This window comes from Lygodium microphyllum, chromosome 22 (genome assembly GCF_053477565.2).
Source record: "Lygodium microphyllum isolate KBCC chromosome 22, Lygodium_microphyllum_v1.1.10, whole genome shotgun sequence".
Classification (NCBI taxonomy): Eukaryota; Viridiplantae; Streptophyta; class Polypodiopsida; order Schizaeales; family Lygodiaceae; genus Lygodium; species Lygodium microphyllum.
In genome coordinates, this window is record NC_141156.1 from 139,100,483 (window position 1) to 139,119,342 (window position 18,860).

General features: G+C 48.0%; 1 protein-coding gene across 11 annotated transcripts in view; it reads right to left on the reverse strand.

The window, feature by feature from the left end:
• The window catches only part of LOC148017678 (uncharacterized), a 134,969-nt gene that overhangs the window by 23,112 nt on the left and 92,997 nt on the right, over positions 1-18,860 (reverse strand). For 7 of the 11 annotated variants that reach the window (XM_087663513.1, XM_087663515.1, XM_087663510.1 and 4 more), the window contains exons 10-13: positions 17,773-18,004; positions 17,081-17,290; positions 2,402-2,548; positions 2,147-2,280 (exon numbers count right to left, since the gene is read on the reverse strand). In XM_087663513.1, coding sequence (XP_087519639.1) covers positions 2,147-2,280; positions 2,402-2,548; positions 17,081-17,290; positions 17,773-18,004 — 723 coding nt within the window. Of the gene's footprint in view, positions 1-1,923; positions 2,007-2,146; positions 2,281-2,401; positions 2,549-17,080; positions 17,291-17,772; positions 18,005-18,860 lie in introns of all 11 variants that reach the window. The other 4 variants (XR_015687967.1, XR_015687966.1, XM_087663518.1 and 1 more) reach the window with 3 other exon arrangements.

The window sequence follows — 18,860 nt, forward strand, 5'->3', positions numbered from 1 at the left end:
ACATGGTATCACACTGAAATTTTCTTTGTCGCCCTTCCATTGATAGACAGATAGTTAGCTCAAAGATTCAAAGTCCACAATTTTACATCTCTAGAGGTGCTATATATCAGAGCACAAGACATAGTGGGAGTAGTACTTGAGTTTACATATAATAATACGGTCCACAATTCCACTAGTAAGGCTCCAATTGAGGTTATGGAGGGTGGCAAGAAAGTGTATCATGTTTTGCACAAAAATGATAAGATCTTTGAGACTGATCATTATGTGGAGAACATGGATGCAGCCTATGAGAAGGCTTATTATGCACTTCAGAGATCATAGGAAAAGCAAAAGAAGGCAGCTGATCACCATAGATGTGCTTTGCAGTTTTTTAATGTGATTATCTCACCACTCTTAAGCATTTGGGAGAGGTGGTTGCCATCAACAGGTATTGATATCATCTGCAATGTTAATTGTCACAGCCAGTAGCATCATGATAACACATCAGTTTGGATGCAGTGGAAGCCACTTAATGATCTTGCTCAAAGACATCAAGATAATGCTTTGCTAATTGAAGTGCTTGAAACTTCTAGATAGGTATTGGCCAGAAAAAGTGATTGCAGAAGAAAATTTAATTGAATGGTTTGTTTAGGGGCAACTTATCTTAAGCATGTTGTGCTGTCTCATCTGAGAAGGTTTTCTCAGAAATATGGGACAGTTGAGGAGTTTAGATTGTCATGGAGTGAGGTCATGGACTGGGAGTAAAATGCAAGGTAAGACAGCTCAAGCAACAGTAAAATGCAGGATTGCATACCTGTAACAGTCAGTAAAACAGCACCAAAATCGAATATTATAGCCGTGATACTCTGTGAGAATGTGCAAATGAACAGGAGTGCAAAGACAATGCATAAATGCTGACAAAAAGAACCATGAGAGATGAACACAAGAACTCAGAATGAATGGAAATGGAGTCCATAAAGAGAAGCATGAGATGAACACAAGAACTCAGAATAAATGGCAATGCAGTACACAAAGAGAAGCATGAGATGAACAGTGACCATACTACCAGGGTACCAGCACAGTGACCAGCAGTACTGCTGCCAGTATAGGGACGATAGGCAGTCCACAGAGATAGTCAGCAGTTCTTCCATGTGACAGTTTAAGAGCTCTCTAACCATAGCTAGAAACCATACATTTCATGCTCGGGTGAAGCAGATTGATCTACAGGGGATCCTTGGATAGGGAGTTAGAGCTTCTACATTGGACTGTGATAGACTTTTCAAAAAAGCTCTTCCATGATGGAGTGTTAAGACATTTCATGCTCGCATGAATCAGATTGATCTACAGGGGATCCTTGGATAGGGAGTTGGAGCTTCTACATTGGACTGTGATAGACTTTTCAAAAAAGCTCTTCCATGATGGAGTGTTAAGGGCCATGTTTTGTCAGCCCTGCACTCATCCAATAAAGGGCCTTTAAGAGCTCTATCCACTTTTGTCCGCTTTTGGTCAGTATCCATATTTTTAGACTGTCCACCTTCTTGGGATCCCAAAACTAGAGGTCCTAGATGCTAATCAAGGGTCACTAAATTATGTGCACCTTTGTTAGGTTGGCCTACCAATCGGGAAACTATCAAGGTTGTTGTATGTCTTCCATTGTTTCAATTTTATTCGCCCCTAACACCCTCACTTATTGTACACACTAATGGGACATTTTCCTGTGTGCAGATAGAGCCGAATGAACAACAGAGCTTGATAACATTGCAACCCTTCTCCTCAGTGACCCCACCAAGGAGGAGGACCAACTAGGTGTTTGAGTGAGCAACAATCCAGACTTAAATGAAGCTACCATGTGAAGGTAAGTGTCCAACTAAGTGATGCACCTAGAGACACATGGACCCACAGCTTCATGGTTATGAGCCCGAGTGTGAAGGACTAAATCAATACCTTTGAGACAATTCAGAAGTCCTGCCGAGGACCAACAGCCCTAGGCAAGAGAAGCTTTGTATGATCCAGCAAAAATATCAGGTCTGGCAATAACAAAATGACCTTGTTGGCTCCAGCTAAAGCAGTAATGGCAGCTTGTCTAATCCAGCTGTGTTATATTGTTATGTTTTGGAATTAACACAATGAGCATACAAAACAAGCAAATGGATGAACATCAAATTACCTGAATCTCCTTTTCCTGTTGGCTAAACTACGAGAATAGCGGTCCATCTTGAATTGAAATGTAAACTTTTCACTACCTTGATGGTTCTTCTTAGTGCACTTCTGATCCAAATATGAAATAGAATTCCCCTTTTTCTATCAATGAAAAAATACATAAATGCAACCATTTTCTCAATTAATAAAAGAACTGCTCTGCTAAAACTCAGGCATATCTCAGTGCAAGTGTGGGAAATGAAAGGCAGCCTTTTGTTGGTACCTGAAGATGGCTCATCAGCTGTAGAAATTCTGGAAATGTCACATGTTTTTTATTGACAGTTCCTAAATGCTGTATCTCTGAGATATCAGAGACCACCTCTTGTGGAAGCTTCTTCAATTCTGATGAATCAAGATCCACAAAGCCATCCTAAAGATAACACCCGAACAAACAGTTTATCACAACAATAATGATTGACACAAAAAAATACAACATGTCTCCTTTTTCTCCCTGAATATACCTTGTAATGTAATATTAATGAGACCTATTTGTGGTTCAAATAAGACCATTAAAATGTGATGCAAACACTTTGGGATACACAGATTCCATCTTCAATATAAATGCTTTTTTTTCTAGATGGATGATTGAGATTATGTATTTGCAGTTTACAATTTCTAAAGAGCCAAAAGACAAAATATTAGGTGACATTTACTTGTCTGATCACCAGAAACATTACATCTGTACATTTTGTAAGGGCTCTGAAAGGCAGGTGGAGGCCATCTCTGAGATGGATCTTCACTAGAACATTGACTACTCTACCAAGCCATCATTCCTTTGCAGCTTGCTACGAGTTTGGCAGAGCTTGCAGAAGGTCCTTGACCGAAGGCCCCAACTTGTCAGGAGCAGATTAATAGACAACTAGTCATGTCAAACCCACAAATCTAGGAGTGACAATGGTGCAAGCTCAACCCGTCAGGTCGCAAGCTACTCCCCGCTCCGTCTGATCGCGCCCGCCACAGCTCAACCGTGCCATCGCCAACACCCAGCCCGACAACTTGCCCCCCCCATGTTGACTCCCTCACCTGACGGCTCGCGCTTGTGTCCTGTCCGCCGTCTTTCACCTCCGCCCCAACATTTCACCCTGTCCCGCTCTCAGCCACCCCCATCCCCCCCCCCAAACGGATTCGGCCCGCTCCAACATTTTCGGCCAAGGATTCCTCCTCCCCCCCCCCCCCCCCAATGCCAAAAATAGCAGTTCCCCGCCATTGTTCCCCCCACCCTCTAGTTGCTCCCTTTATTTGCAGCAACTCCCCCCCCCCCCCCCCAATGCCAAAAATAGCAGTTCCCCGCCATTGTTCCCCCCACCCTCCAGTTGCTCCCTTTATTTGCAGCAACTCCCCCCCCCCCCCCCCAGGCAGGTAGTACCGTAACGTGATTGGTAGTTCTCTCAGAAGGGACGCACAATGGAAACCTCTGGTCAGACGCCGATGCACTCAGCGAGTGCCCCCCAGTCAAACACCTTGCGCATCTTCCTCTCTGAGGAGCAGCTCTTAGCCATCCAAGCTAAGGAGCTGGAGCTAAAAGAGGCAGCGATTTATGGTCAGGTAGTAGGACATTCCCTAGCCAAGGCCCAACTTCGGGACTAGCTTCCCTCCATGCTCCGCATCCGCACAGCGCAGATCATGGAGGCGGTCCTAATGGGCCAAGGGATCTTCATGGTCCGGCTCAATTCGCTAGACGCAGCTCACGAGTTACTTGCCAATTCACCATATGGGTCCACGAAGGGGGTCATATACATGGTCCCTTGGCACAGTGACTTTACTGTGGAGGCATTTGCACTCCACAACAGGTTTCTTCGGCACCCGGTCACCCTTCTTTTCCCCAGTCTGGTGATAGAGTATCGCTAGTTGGTGGAAGACTTTGAAAGCTCTTCGGCACTGTCCTTTCCGCGTCTTTCGCGGATGCAGTGACAGCTGCAGGAGTCCCAAAGGTACGGAAGGCAGTGAAAGAGGTCAAGAATATCCCATAGCTCCTAGAGATTGAGGCGGACGGGCACTCCTTTAGCCAGCAAGTCATTGTGATTGGGCAACCAAGGCAATGCATGCGCTGCCACGACTTTGGGCATCAGGCAGCAGTCTGCACGCGTTTCAGTGCCAATGCGGTTCCACCGACAGGTCTGCAAGTGGACACTGATGGCTTCACACCTGTCCAGAGACAACAGAGAGGGAGACGGCAGGGGGGGGCGCAGCGAGCTACTCAGACCCAGCCTCGTTAGCAGGGAGTTGTTGGGCGACCGACGCCCCCTCGACAGAGCACTTCACAACCCCCCCTGCCCGCCCCACCCGGCAAGACCGCATCCCACCACATCCACCATCCGCACCACGGACTACCTCACCTGAGATCCCACAGTCCCCACATCCCATTCCCCCCCTCACCCCCCCACTGACCTTGGCCCACAGCCCCCCCTTTCCAAGGCCACCAGCCCCCCCCCCCCCCAACACCCGCCATGCACCTCTGCCCATCCCAATATCCCTCGATCATCTTCCCCTCCACCACCTCCCCTATCGTGTGCCCCCCCTGATCCGCACCCGGTTCAAGTGACCCCCCCCCCCCCCCAAAACCCACCCCCCTCCTCCCACAAGAGGTGATGAGCCACACATGCCTACATCCTCCTCGCACCAGTAGTCTTCCCCCTCCCATACAGCCACCAGCTCATCTGCCCCTGTCACCCGTCACACTTTCCCAAGACAGGCACAACTGTTGCCACAGTAGTTCTTAAGCAGTGGCCCTTAGTCCTACCTGAGAGTTGCCGAGCAGGAGAGGTCCCACTACCTCTAGAGGTGAGGATCTTCGTGGTTCGTAAGTCAAGGAAGGGCAAGGTCCATCTACTAGCAGCACGGGATGGACCAAACTACACCTTTCTTCAGTCCTCTCACTCAAGGGAGTAAATGACTACACAGATAGAGGAGTTGAAGAGTCAGGTGGCAGACCATATCTCCCAGTGGATGGGAGAAGGACTAGCATTGTTTGCATAGCAGTTGCCTGGGATGATGGACATTTATTGGTGGGCCGGAGCCGAGGCCCCACACTTGAGTATCATCTTTCGAGTCCCCCCCACAGTGGAGAGCTCCAAGGGATGTGACCGAGTGGCCCTTGGCACAAACATGCCCATTTCTACCAGTGTACAGAGTCACAACTCTCAGCATGGCTGATAGATGCATTGATTGTACCACCTGGAGCATCTATCACCCCTATGAACCGCCGAGAGCCACCATAGGGGATTGGAGTTCGCCGTCTAGACCGGCGGCAAAGCGTACTTGCATGCCTCATAGCTTCTTCTCCTCTTCAACAGCCTCCACACCGAACAAATGCCTATTCAGTCAGTCACAGGTTCACCCATGAGCTTACACCTTGCATCCTGGAACGTGAATAGTCTCAACTACAATGGGGAACGTGGTTCCAGGAAGTTGATTGTTCGGCAGGAGAGCTGCAGCCTGCCCTTGCTGGACGAATCGCTATCTTACTTCTTCAAGAGCACAAGCTCACCCCACCCAGGCCTAGCGGGTAGGGAAGGTACTTTCGGGCAGCTCGCACACTTCCTAGGAACACGCCATAGGTGCCCACGACAGGAGTGGAGGTGTATGCACCTCTATTGGCCCGAGTCTCACCACCTGTGTACGAGACCACAGGACGATAGTGGCAGGGAGGGTTCTATGGATCAGATTGGATATTGGGGATTCGTGCATTGTAGTCCTCAATGTCTATGCCCCTACGGAGGTTAGGGCACGCAATAGGTTCTGGGAGGAGATCGCGGATGGACTCCTAGAGGTGGACTCCCAGATTGTTGGAGGAGACTTTAACAACCTGGAGGCTTCGGAGGACCAACAAGGCAGATGCAATAACTACCACAGCATGGCTAGGGAGGAGCAGGAGATCTTTCTTCTAGCAGTAGGAGCACGTGATGCCTGGAGAGATGCTGCCTTACACAGGAGGGAGAGGTTGTTGGATTCTCTTGGGGATACAGGCGGCTAGATAGAGTCCTGCTGGAGCAATCGGACAGGTTTTATGTGGAAGAGTGGGGAGGCTCTCGTGGAGGCCAGATTGAGCAGTTGGCAGGCACCACGTTGTCCGATCATTGCCCGGTTCTCCTATCACTTGACCCCCAGCTTCCTCCCTAGACACACGATCCTATCGGATCCCTAACTCAATCTATAGGAGGGAGGAGGTAACGAGACAGATAGAGCAGATTTGGATTAAAGAGTGGGACAGGAGGGACCGGATAGCAGACGAGGTTGCAGAGGTCCTACCCGAGTCAAGTAGAATCTGCCAAGAGGCAGCCATACAGGCCAAGCAACAGAGCTGGGAGGAGGAGAGAGCAATCCGTTGGGACCTTGCAACCACGCAGAGATTATTACAAGAGGCACCAGGGGATCCCACCCTCCACGCACAAGAGTTGCGCGCACGAGCAGCCATTGCTGGCCTTGAGGACAGACGTTTGGAGTTCTCTTTCTGAACCTCAGCAACCTTTTGGGTACAGAAGGGTGGGTACAGAAGGGGGACACGATGTGCAAGGAGTTCTTCCAGGTACACCAGTCTCGCACTGCAGGAGAGCAAATACGCAGCCTTCGGGATCAGTATGGGAGGACTCGTTCTAGCCCAGACGAGGTGATGGAGATTGCTACCGACCATTACACGCGCCTTTTCCAGCAGGGGACGACTTCAGCTAGAGGACACAGATATAGACAACAGGTCTGGGATTACATCCTGTCCCTCGTCACAGAGGAGATGGGACGCTCCCTCCTAGCCGCCTTCAAAGAGAAGGAACTAGAGGAGGCTTTCCATACACAGGCTGGGCAGAAATGTGTCAGATGGGAGAGGATCGAGGTGCAGCTGAAGTGCAGTAGACAGTGTGAGAGTGAGAGACAGAGTTGAGCACGATACCCAATGCAATAGTACTGAATAGAGTGTAAGCTGAAAGTACAAATGATAACCCTTATACCTTAGGGTTATAAGGGGCTGTTCACACCCGAACACAGTAAGTGCCCGTAAGTGTGCACCACAAGCACATACAAAATAGTACACATAATCTGGGGAAAAAAACCTCTCCTACCGAGAGTAAAAAGTGCCCCAGTGTAGTAAAAAGTGCCCCAGTGTCCTAGTGATCACCCGCACACTCCCATATGAGCGTAGGCGTAAGTAAGGCGTGTGAGATACCCAACCATATGAGCGTAGGCGTAAGTAAGGCGTGTGAGATACCCAACAAACCCCCCTGGAGTGAAGAGTGATCAAGTGTACAAGGATCATCCGCCACCAAAGGGCGTCAAATTCAAAGCATCGCGAAATGCTTCAAATTTGTCTCGTGGAAGAGCTTTGGTGAAGATGTCTGCCACATTGCTGGTGGTAGGACAGTAGACAAGGCTGATATCACCTGCATGTAGCCTCTCTCTGACAAAGTGGTAGTGAATCTCTATGTGTTTCGTGCGAGCATGAAACACAGGGTTCCGTGCCACTGCAATGGCACTCTGACTGTCAGTATATAAAGGAGTAGGCTCCGTAACAGATACATCCAAATCAGCAAGTAAGCGTCTAAGCCATACGCACTCAACTGCAGTAGTGAAGGCTGCCTTGTACTCAGCTTCACATGACGACGTGGCAACAGTGGATTGTTTCTTGCTAAGCCAAGAAATGCATGACGAGCCAAGAAAGAAACAATTGCCACTAGTGGAGTGACGAGTATCAAAATCACCAGCCCAATCAGAGTCACTGTAAGCATGTAACTGCAGTGGTCCCCCCTTGGCATAAAGCAATCCAAGAGCTCTAGTACCCTGCAAGTAACGAAACACACGCTTCACAGCTTGCCAATGCGACATACGAGGCTGATGCATGTACCTGCTCAAAACTGAAACGGCAAACTGTATGTCTGGCCGAGTGTGGCATAGATAGATGAGACATCCCACTGCTGGAGCATAAGTATGGATATCAAACAAATCACTGTCATCATGTAATGACAGTTTGAGCCCAGGTTCCATGGGTGTACAAACTGGCTTGCAATCCTGTAAGCCAAACTTCTCAAGAAGTTGCCCAATGTACCTTGACTGACATAATCCAATGCCTCTAGCATCATGTACAAACTGGATGCCCAAGTAATAGTGCAAAATACCCAAGTCAGACATGTCAAAAGTTTGCTGTAAATTATTTTTGAATGCTGAAATCTGATCAGCATGTGTTCCAGTGAGCAAAAGGTCATCTACATATAGACACAAAATCAGCATGGATCCCCCTTCTTTATGTACATAAAGGGTAGACTCAGATGGGCTGTTTACAAACCCCTGACTAAGCAAGAAAGCATCTATCTTTGCGTACCAAGCTCGTGGAGCTTGTTTCAAACCATATAGAGCTTTTTTCAGCTTGCATACTAAATTTTCTGAGCCTTCAACTGCAAAACCAATGGGCTGCTGTACATACACTTCTTCCTGAAGTTCCCCATGTAAGAATGCAGTCTTTATATCCAGCTGATGCACTTTCCAACCAAAATGTGCAGCCAAGGCAATCATAGACCGAATGGTCGTCATACGGGAGGTAGGAGCAAAAGTCTCCTCATAGTCAATGCCCTTTTTCTGTGCGTAGCCTTTAGCTACCAGCCGTGCCTTGTACTTATCTATGGATCCATCTGCATTCCTTTTCAATTTGTAGACCCATTTCGTACCAATGGCACGCTTGCCAACTGGCAAAGACACCAAATCCCAAGTATGATTCTTATGAATAGAATCCAATTCAGCTTGCATGGCTGCCATCCAATGCACACTATGTCGTGCATCCTCAAAACATTCAGGCTCCTCATTATCATGAGTACATGCTGCCATAACAAACTCCATGGAATGTGCTGAATCATGCAGTCGAGTTTGCCTTCGAGTACGACCAGCCAAGGGTGTTTCCAAATGACTATCTCTCATAGTCTGCGTGTACCATCTAGGCACCTGTCTTGCTTCCTGACTGTGTACAAGTTCCTGCTGAATTTCAATTTCAGCAATGTGCTGATTTACTGCATGTTCCATAGGAGCAGCTGGCTGAACATTAGGTTCATTTGCTGAAGTACCAGCTGAATCACCAAATGTGATGGGCAGCAGCCCTTCAAAGACATCACGGGCAGCCTGATATGTATCAAAACCAGCCAAGGATAATTCTGATTTTTCATCAAATACAACATCCCTGCTAACAAAAACCTTCTTGGTCACGGGATCATAGAGTCTGTAGCCTTTGCTTTCGCTGCTATATCCCATAAAGATGCATTTTACAGCCTTGTTGTCCAACTTCTTTCGAAGTACCTGTGGAATATGGGCATATGCAAGACACCCAAAAGTACGGAAGTGGCCAACAGAAGGTTTGCGGCTGTGCCAAGCCTCAAAAGGTGTGACGGTTTTCAAGGCCTTGGTAGGGCATCTGTTCAAAATGTGGCAAGCGCACATGACGGCTTCCATCCAAAAACTATGAGGCAAACTCTTTGCCTTCAGCATACATCTGGCCATCTCCATGAGTGACCGATTTTTCCTCTCTGCTACCCCATTCTGCTGTGGAGTATATGCAGTAGTGTACTGATGGATAATGCCCTTCTGCTGCAAATAAGAATTCAGCATAGAGGACATGTATTCCCCCCCTCGGTCCGAACGGAGAGTCTTAATCTTGCAACCAGACTGAGTTTCCACAAGTGCACTGAAAGCCAAAAATGCATCATACACTTCTGACTTCTTTTTCAAGCAGTAGACCCAGCAAAAACGTGTAAAGTCATCAATAAATGTTACAAAATAGTAACAACCACCCAATGACTGTGTCTGCATGGGCCCACAAACATCCGAATGCACAAGCTGCAATCTGGCTGTTGCTCTAAAAGCAACATCACGGGGAAAAGAGAAACGATGCATTTTCCCCAAAATGCAACCCTCGCATAAATGCTCAGGAGGTCTCTCCAAGAGAGGTAATCCATCCAACATCTGAGTACGCTGTAATAGCATCAAGCTGCCATAGTTTACATGCCCCAAACGAGCATGCCATAACTCTGCCTCTAACATAGCAGGAGTAAGAGTGGATGTCAAATATGCAGACTGATCTACCGAAAGAGCATCCAACTCATATAACCCATGACACAGAGAACTTGTCAAGACCAATGTCATGTGTTCCTTGTCACGGACCATGCAACGGTCATCATCAAAGGTGACCTGCAAACCACAACGTGCCATAGAAGAAATGGAAAGCAGATTCTTCTTAATGCCAGGCACATACAAAGCATCCTGTAGGCGGAGAATAGAGCCATCAATGGCTGTAAGCTGAATCTCCCCAATACCATGAACAGGGTATGATGCATTATTAGCACACTGAACAGACTTCCCAACGGGAGGTGCACCAAGAGAAGCAAACAAATCTCTACGAGATGTGATATGCCGTGAAGCACCACTGTCAAAGAACCAAGTGTCAGCATCTTCTGTAGAGCTAAATGCTCTATCAGCCCAAGAGACATCATAACTGCAAGTGTAAAAACAATAGTCCCTGTCTGCAACAAAGGACGCGGACTCACTAGCAGTGGAAGGAGCTGCAGAAACAGACATCCCTGACTCCTTCTTCTTCTCTTTGGCGATGCGCTTCCTGCACTCAGTGATATAGTGGCCAGGCTTCTTGCAGTAATGGCATTTTCCTTTCTTGGCTTGCGTGCCCCCCTGTTTCTGACTTGTCTGTGAAGTGCTACTACTACCAGAACTCTGCGAAGCATTTTTCCCTTGGCTGTTTTTACCCTTCTGCCTTGACATAAAAGCCTGCTCAGAGGCTATACCATCCACACCACTGTTCCGTCTAGTTTGCTCCTCCTCTAGAAGCAAACTGACAAGCTGAATGAAAGTGATGGGCTCTTTCGAAATCCTCATAGTGAGGTTCAAGGCAGTATGAAAAGCCAAGTAAGAGGGAGGCAGTGAATTCAATGTCGTAGAAAGCAGCTGCGCATCTGAGTAGTACTCATCCACATTCATGAGTTGCTCCCGCAAGTCCTGAATTTTGTTGAGATGATCCTGCATAGAATCACTCTCATTCATCTTTAGAGTCTCTAGCTCTTTCTTCAAGAAAGAGATGCGAGTCTCATTCTTTCCTGCAAACATCTGCTCCAATGTCAACCAAGCTTCTTGTGAAGAAGCTGCTGAACGAATATGAGGAATGATAGAACGCTGAACTGCCAATGCAATCAGCGACATAGCCTGTGCATCCCGTGTATCCCAAGCTTTCTGAGCTGCAGTTCTTGGGGGAAGTGGCTGAGCGGGCTGAGGTGGAGGGGGCTGAGGTTGCCCTCTTGCACGTCCTCCTGGAGGAGGAGTAGCGGGAGCCACAACTCCCGGTCGTGCTTCCTCTCCACTGACATAATCCCACAAATTTTTGGCCACTAATACATTCTTCATCATGAAAGACCAAAGGGAATAATTGTTCCCATCCAATCGGTCTTCCTTGGACACATAGGTGAATACATCTCCTCCCTGATTTGCCATTATTTCCCAAAAGGCAATAGAGCAATGTCAATGCAGTACGGGCTGGAAATCTGCAAATTTCCAGAAATTGCAGCAAACACAAGTCTGCAATTAATGTGCAAAGGGTACTCTGTCAAAAAACTGTCACTGATGCACGCTTCCCAAGGTGCAATTAGTGCTCAGCAGCACTAAAACATCAAAAGCCCCAAAATTTTCTGCCCAAAATTTCTGTCACAAATGTCTGTTACAAAAGCCCCAAAATGTGCATTCAATGTGTCACAGACAGACACAGCACGTTTCCCAATGCTGAAAACTGAACCTGCTGTTCAGCACGTTTCCCAATGCTGAACCTGAACCTGTTGCAGGAACTCCTGTGTAAAAGAAAAGTGCAGAATGTTACCTCTGCGTGTTGACGACGGGCACGATTCCCGAGGTAATGACTGCTGGGTACAGTCGGACTGACGCACAGGTACAGGCGTGCAGGTCCAGTGACACGCGCAGGCAGGACTGGGCGCGCGCTGGGCAGAGGAGGCGGCACCCAGGACTGGCTGGTGGAGACAGGTGGCGCGCTGGCAGCTGGAGCTGACGGCACAGGCTAGCTCAGCGCAGGGAGGCTGCGCAGGCAGACTGACAGGCGAAGGGGCACGCTGGGCAGACACAGGGCAGAGGACACGCTGGGCAGAGGTGGCAGCACGCAGGTACAGGTGGCGCGCTGGGCAGGGCGGTGCTGCGCGCTGATTGTTGGAGCTGCACGCTGGGCAGAGGAGTCGTCTGGTGCTGCGCGCTGACGGACTGACAGGCGCAGGCAGGACTGGGCAGGAACAGGCGGCTGGGGCAGAACTGGCGGGGGCTGCAGACTGCAGACTGAAGACTGCTCTGAGCTGAGCTCTGATACCAAATGTCAGATGGGAGAGGATCGAGGTGCAGCTGAAGTGCAGTAGACAGTGTGAGAGTGAGAGACAGAGTTGAGCACGATACCCAATGCAATAGTACTGAATAGAGTGTAAGCTGAAAGTACAAATGATAACCCTTATACCTTAGGGTTATAAGGGGCTGTTCACACCCGAACACAGTAAGTGCCCGTAAGTGTGCACCACAAGCACATACAAAATAGTACACATAATCTGGGGGAAAAAACCTCTCCTACCGAGAGTAAAAAGTGCCCCAGTGTCCTAGTGATCACCCGCACACTCCCATATGAGCGTAGGCGTAAGTAAGGCGTGTGAGATACCCAACAAAATGCTCGAGAGAGGATGGCCTCTCTAAGGCCTTCTTCAGTACCTACTGGGAGCTGGTGAAGGTCCCCCTACTGATGGCCTTTCGGGAGATTTTCACTTCAAGACAGATGCCAGGGAGTCTTTCGGCAGGCCTTATCAGTCTTCTCTCCAAAGGGGGAGACCAGTTGGAGCTTTCCCAGTGGAGACCGATCACCTTATTGTCAGTGGTCTATAAGGCATTGGCAAAGATGATTGGTAGGCGATTATGCCTCGTGCTTCCAAACATCATCCATGACACACAGACATGCTTTGTCCAGGATAGGAGCATCTTGGACAATGTATTTACTTTCTTTGAGGCGACAGAGTGGGCTCACCACAATGGGCAGAGATTGGCCGTATTACTCTTGGATTTCGAGAAAGCCTATGACAGGGTGGACTGGGATTTCCTAGAGGGCACCTTGATGAGGTTGGCTTTCCCCCAGGTTTGGATTTGCGGAGTCTCAGCCTTTTACAGATTGGCCAGCAACATGGTTCTCATAGGCGGAAGGCGAGGGGAGGAGTTTCGGCTAGAGAGATCGGTTCGACAAGGGTACCCCCTAGCCCCTCACCTATTTCTACTCTTTGCAGACGCGATGTCTCACTTCCTCAGGTTACGTGTGAGCACTTTATCTGGCCTCCGACCTCCAGTGAGAGAGGAGACTAAGTTGTTAGACTCAGAGTATGCAGATGACATAGCACTCTACATAGAGGACGATGAGTTGATGCTGGAGAGAGTGAGGCTGGCTCTTGACGTATTCTGATCTACAGTGGGAGCGAAAATCAACTGGCGAAAGTTGGTTGGTTTCCTCACAGACCCGGACTCTAGCACAGAGTGGCGCATCCATCTAGGATTTAGATGGGTGACCAGAGGGCAGTCCGTCTGATACCTAGGGTTCTAGATGGGACTTGACATCACTTCTGCCCAGCAGTTTCTTTCTGTCCTTGATTCTATTCGGAGGAAACTGACCTACTGGAGCATAGCTCGCCTCTCACAAGCCGGCTGAGCCCTGGTGGTTATTCAGGTCCTCCTAGCGACGGCTTGGTACATCGCCTCGTGTTGGTGCTTCTCGTCATGCGTAGCGCACCTTCGTTGCTTAGTCTGGAACTTCCTTTGGTCAGGGTCAGATGGGTCCAAGGATTCCAGAGCCAAGGTGGGATGGGCAACCATCATACAACATCGGTCAGAGGAAGTGCTTGGGATCATAGACCCAGAGTATAAGAGGATGGCCCTCTTGGGCAAGCTAGTTGTCCACGGCCTCACACTAGGCGGGCAGACCTGGAAGATCTTATTGCAGAATGTTCTTCAAGACTGTAGACCGAGGCTTGGCGGTGAGTGGAGGCCGTCCCCAAGATGGATCTTTACGTCAGCCCAGATCAACCACCCCCGGCAGGGCCTTCGTAAGGCGAAGGCCCTAATCCAGAGCCACCCAGGCTGCCAGGAGGAGATAGACTGTCAGTCGGTTATCTGGAACCCCCACGTCAAAGATCATGAAGCGGCACAGATCAGCGAGCGCCCCAACATCCAGTGGGCTGGTTGGGAGTCCGGCGCAGCTCGTACCATCAAGACATGGCGGGAAGTGTACAGGATGGCAGACGAGGAGGTGCTACAACGAGTTTCAGGCTATCAAAGAGGACTGGAGTTGAGAAGAAGGGAGATAGACGCAGCAATACCTCTGGAGTGGCTTGCTCCCCCAATATGAGAGCTGATAGAACCCGGGGAGGTATGGGCAGATAGGTTTTCACCAGCATGCATCCCCCTAGAGGTGGCAGGTAGAGTGGACGGCGCCCCGCAGGGAAATTTCCTCGCCGTTCAAGAGGGGGGGGCATCTAGCCCTTGATAGTAGGCAACAAGATGAGGGGACAACCGCCCTTTCGTGGAGGGGGGTTCGGGTGGTGAGCCTTCAAGGGAAGACATGGCCACTGGACCCCTATGTTTTGAGGAAAGAGCTCAAGGAGTGGCGCCTTTGGATCTGGGAGGGCAGACCACTTGATGAGCTAGAGTGGGATCCAGGAGAGTGGCTATGGCCGGCCACTGCGGTGGCCAAGAAGCCACCCAGGTTCCTAGAGTACACTGCCAACATTGGCAGACACGTACTGATGCAGGAGGATATGGATTGGGCACCGTCACTAGCAGGCATTGGATGGAGTACAGCATCACGGAGCCTTTCTGACGGACCTTCTAGCGCCGCCTATGGGATAGCTGGAGGCTGAGGAGGGTGTCTTGGATGTATCTCATGGGGAGCTTTCTATTGGCACGCAGTCAGCCAGGGCCATCACCTTCTGCATGAGGCCGAGATGCAAGACAGGATATTCATTATTGAGGCAGGGTCGTGCGCAGTGGTCGGTCTGGAGGCTCTACCCATCCGCCAGGTACTGGAGCCCACAGCAGACCACTCGGAGGTATGGGAGGGAGATCATAGGGAGTCTTACTGGATGGCATATCTGGAAGGCGCGGTGTCAAGAGGCTTTCGGCAGAGAGAGACTTTCAGTACATGGGACCGTAGCAGAGCTATGGACCTCCATCATCCACTCCCTCCGTGGTCGATGGAATCAGGTGCAGAGCGAGTCCAGGGCTCGTCAGGAGCCCCGTTGCCATTTCATGCGCACTTGGGGCAGCTAGGACCTGTTTTTCGTAATGCAAGCAGGCAGCCCCATTTGGCGATACACCCCCCCACCCCCCCCCCCACCATGGCTTCTTGCCCCCATCCCCCGCAATGAGAGGCTTGTATACATGATGTATTTGTGACTTTGCACCAGCTCCAGCCAGTCTGTTGAGCATAAGCACTCCGTTGTAATCAGTTTTTTTGAGTAATATAATCAGCCACATTTTACTTGAAAAAATAAAAAATAAAAAATCTAGGAGTGAGACAGTCTCCATCCCTGAAAGCACACACACTTCAAGGGGGCTAGCCAAGAAGCTAGTATCCACTTCATCAAAGTTTGGAGAGATATCAAGAGGGATGCAGATCTCGACGTACTTCAGTAGGTTGTAGGATGCTGGAGGGGGGCAGAGGCCAGATGGCAGGAATGAACATGATGATCTTTCAGGATTGGTTTGCCCCTCCCATTCAAAATCCTATGCCATCGACCTATGGGTGGGCACCACAATTTTCACCTTGCGGGCATCCTAGTGTAGGTGCTATGCAGAGTCACAAATGACCCTCACATAATTTCTTCGCCGTGCAGGAGAGTGGCTGGTTAGATATGGACAGAGGGCAATAGGCTCGTGCCTTCGCGGACATCCAGTATATAACCTTTCACATGTGATACTAGTGCAACTATGCAATAAATAAAGAAATAAATCCACTGAAGTTTGAGAGCCTTACAGGAAGTCAGGAAATTTTTGGAATTATTGCTATAGACCCACAAGTCTGAAAGGCAAACACTACTTTAACCTTTGCCCAAATTTAAGAGTCTCAGAAGTTGCAGCACTTGTAGGCCCTCTGGAAAGCTGCTAATGCTGTTTGAGTTTTCAAGCAGGCATGCAGAAGGCTTCATGCACTTCGTTTTGTGCCTTGCTTTTCTTCACCCCAAACATGCAAAGGACTAGCCCCAATATATATGCTCTAATGGACTGCATAGTCTGACTTTGACCAACTGAACAAAACCTCAAATGCATAAAACTCTTAGATCTCAAAGTATTAAGTATATTTGGTGCATTGTGAGAGAACACCATCATATGTGATCCACTGTTTCCGAGCTGGATGCACTTGAACATCACTGTGGCCCAATTGCGGCCAAGTGATGTTTAATAATGAAATAATTCATTTCAACTGGGTATCACTGGTATGATTCTAGTATTCATTGGCTATTCTTGGGCGTTGCTTGAACTCTATGGACCCAAGAGCTTGTCAGACTCCTAGATGCAGATTACTTGAGCACTTCCAAAACACACTTTCCAAAGGACCAAAGAAACTTATGTCAAGCCTCAAGCTTAGTCTTTGCAATCCCCCTCCATTTTGGCACCCAAATGTGTGATACATTCTACAGAAGAGTCAAAGATGGACTGCAAAATATCAAAGTTACTTGGAACACAAGAAATGCAACAGCAAATCATCTCCAAAAACAAAGGATGAAGTTATGATAATTTGAACTCCCTTTCACCCTCATTTTGAGAAAATCAAGTATAAAACACTATTTTAAAAAAATGCATAGCTACCACTTTAAAACCTCCAAAAACACTGGGCTAGATTTAGGAAACAAACCCTATCTTTATCAAGATGTTCAAACAGTTTCAAAAGCTTCCGGTCCCTGAGACGGTTCAGTAGTTGCTGAGACCTTTGGCCAACGTAATGACCATTTGCTAGTTCCTTTCTCTCTTTCCAATCCTTTGCAGCCATTGACTTTTTCTTATTCTCTAGTTCAAATTTTTGCTGATACAAGAAGTCACCAATGGGCAAGGAAGCTGTATTCCTCTGCAACAAAACAGCTTTCAAATCACAAGAAACATTAACAGTAAGATCAAATTTCCAAATAGGGATTGTGAATGAATATTGATACCACGCCTGGGTGCACACACACGCGCGCGCACACACACACACATACATATATGTGCACTCTCCTTCCTAAACAGTTGCCAAATTGGATTGATCAATCAGATCTCTTACTGTCTTAAAAGATCAAGGATCACTTGCACACATTTTTGAAAAACATATAATTTAAATCTATCATTCTCCAGCAACAAAAAGCTCTTAAACAGTTACTCATGCTTACAGACAAAGAAACATTGTAGCAACTTTATCAAGTTTCAAATTTTTCTGGACACTGACTTTTCCCTTCCATTCTCAGAATTTTTAGATTAAAAGCATATTTTCTGCTCATAATATCAATTAGGTGAAAGTTATGTTTTCTGAATCCTGAACAGAGAAACTTGGCTCTTCGAGTTTCAGATTCTTGCCTCAGCAAGTGGTTTGCGTCCCGTTTGTGGCCTAAATAACTCCTGGCCAGTTGATAGATCCATGTGTTTTATGCTTTTGTCTTGTATCTCTTGTATCCTTCTCTTTTTCTCTGCTAGCTTTTCTGCATACTGCATAAGCCTATTGAAGACATTTCCTTCATGGTATCTCCCCTGCTCGTCTAGATTACCTAGACTCTTATTGTATCTATTAATTACAGGGCGGAATGTGACTCTGTAACAGCTCAAAGATAATTTTCAAAACAGCTTGTTACATAAAAATATTCCTCCCTCTCTCCCTTCCTCTCTTTTTTTCTTATTTTATTAATGGGTAGTTATACAATATCAAATCAAATCACATAAAAAAGACAAAAGTCACAACAATGGAGCAGAAGAAATTGCCGTATGCCAAGAAACCAAGTCCACCCTAGGGAGTATGAACAAACCCCCCCTCCCCCCCCCCAACTTGGGGGACACGCCTCACCCAAGGGACAATCACTGTACATGGCCATGGATGAGGATATATGGGAGTTCTCGAGGGGAGGGAAATGTCATTCTTCTAGGGGGACTTTAATGCAAGGACAACCTGCCATCAGGTGTCTTTCTTTGATGCATTTGAGGAGATCTTACAAGAGCAAGATGTGTCAGAACTATAGATGGAGAGGAGAGGACCTCCCAGAACATGGGTGGATTCATAGAGTATGGGAGGTATCTTGTGGAGATGGGCACAGCACATGGACTAGCCATACTCAATGGCTTAGCTAGATATCCCTATCAGGTGCCTTCACATGTTACCCCCAACAACATAGTGCCAGCAAGGTACATTAAGTATTTGCCCCTCCGATGCTTATATCTCATATTCAAGATTTCATAGTCTCGCATGCCTCAGCAGAGTCACAATGGATCATGCTTACTTGTCATTCACTATAGATCTCCACTTCACCCATGGATAAACCCATCATGTGGTCCACCAACACCTGAGATGATACTTCCCCAAAAAGACAAAGGATAACAATGGGGTCAAGATCTTCACACTATTATATGATGCAAACCTTGACATTCCATTATAGGAGCTCACCCAGCAGTTTCGT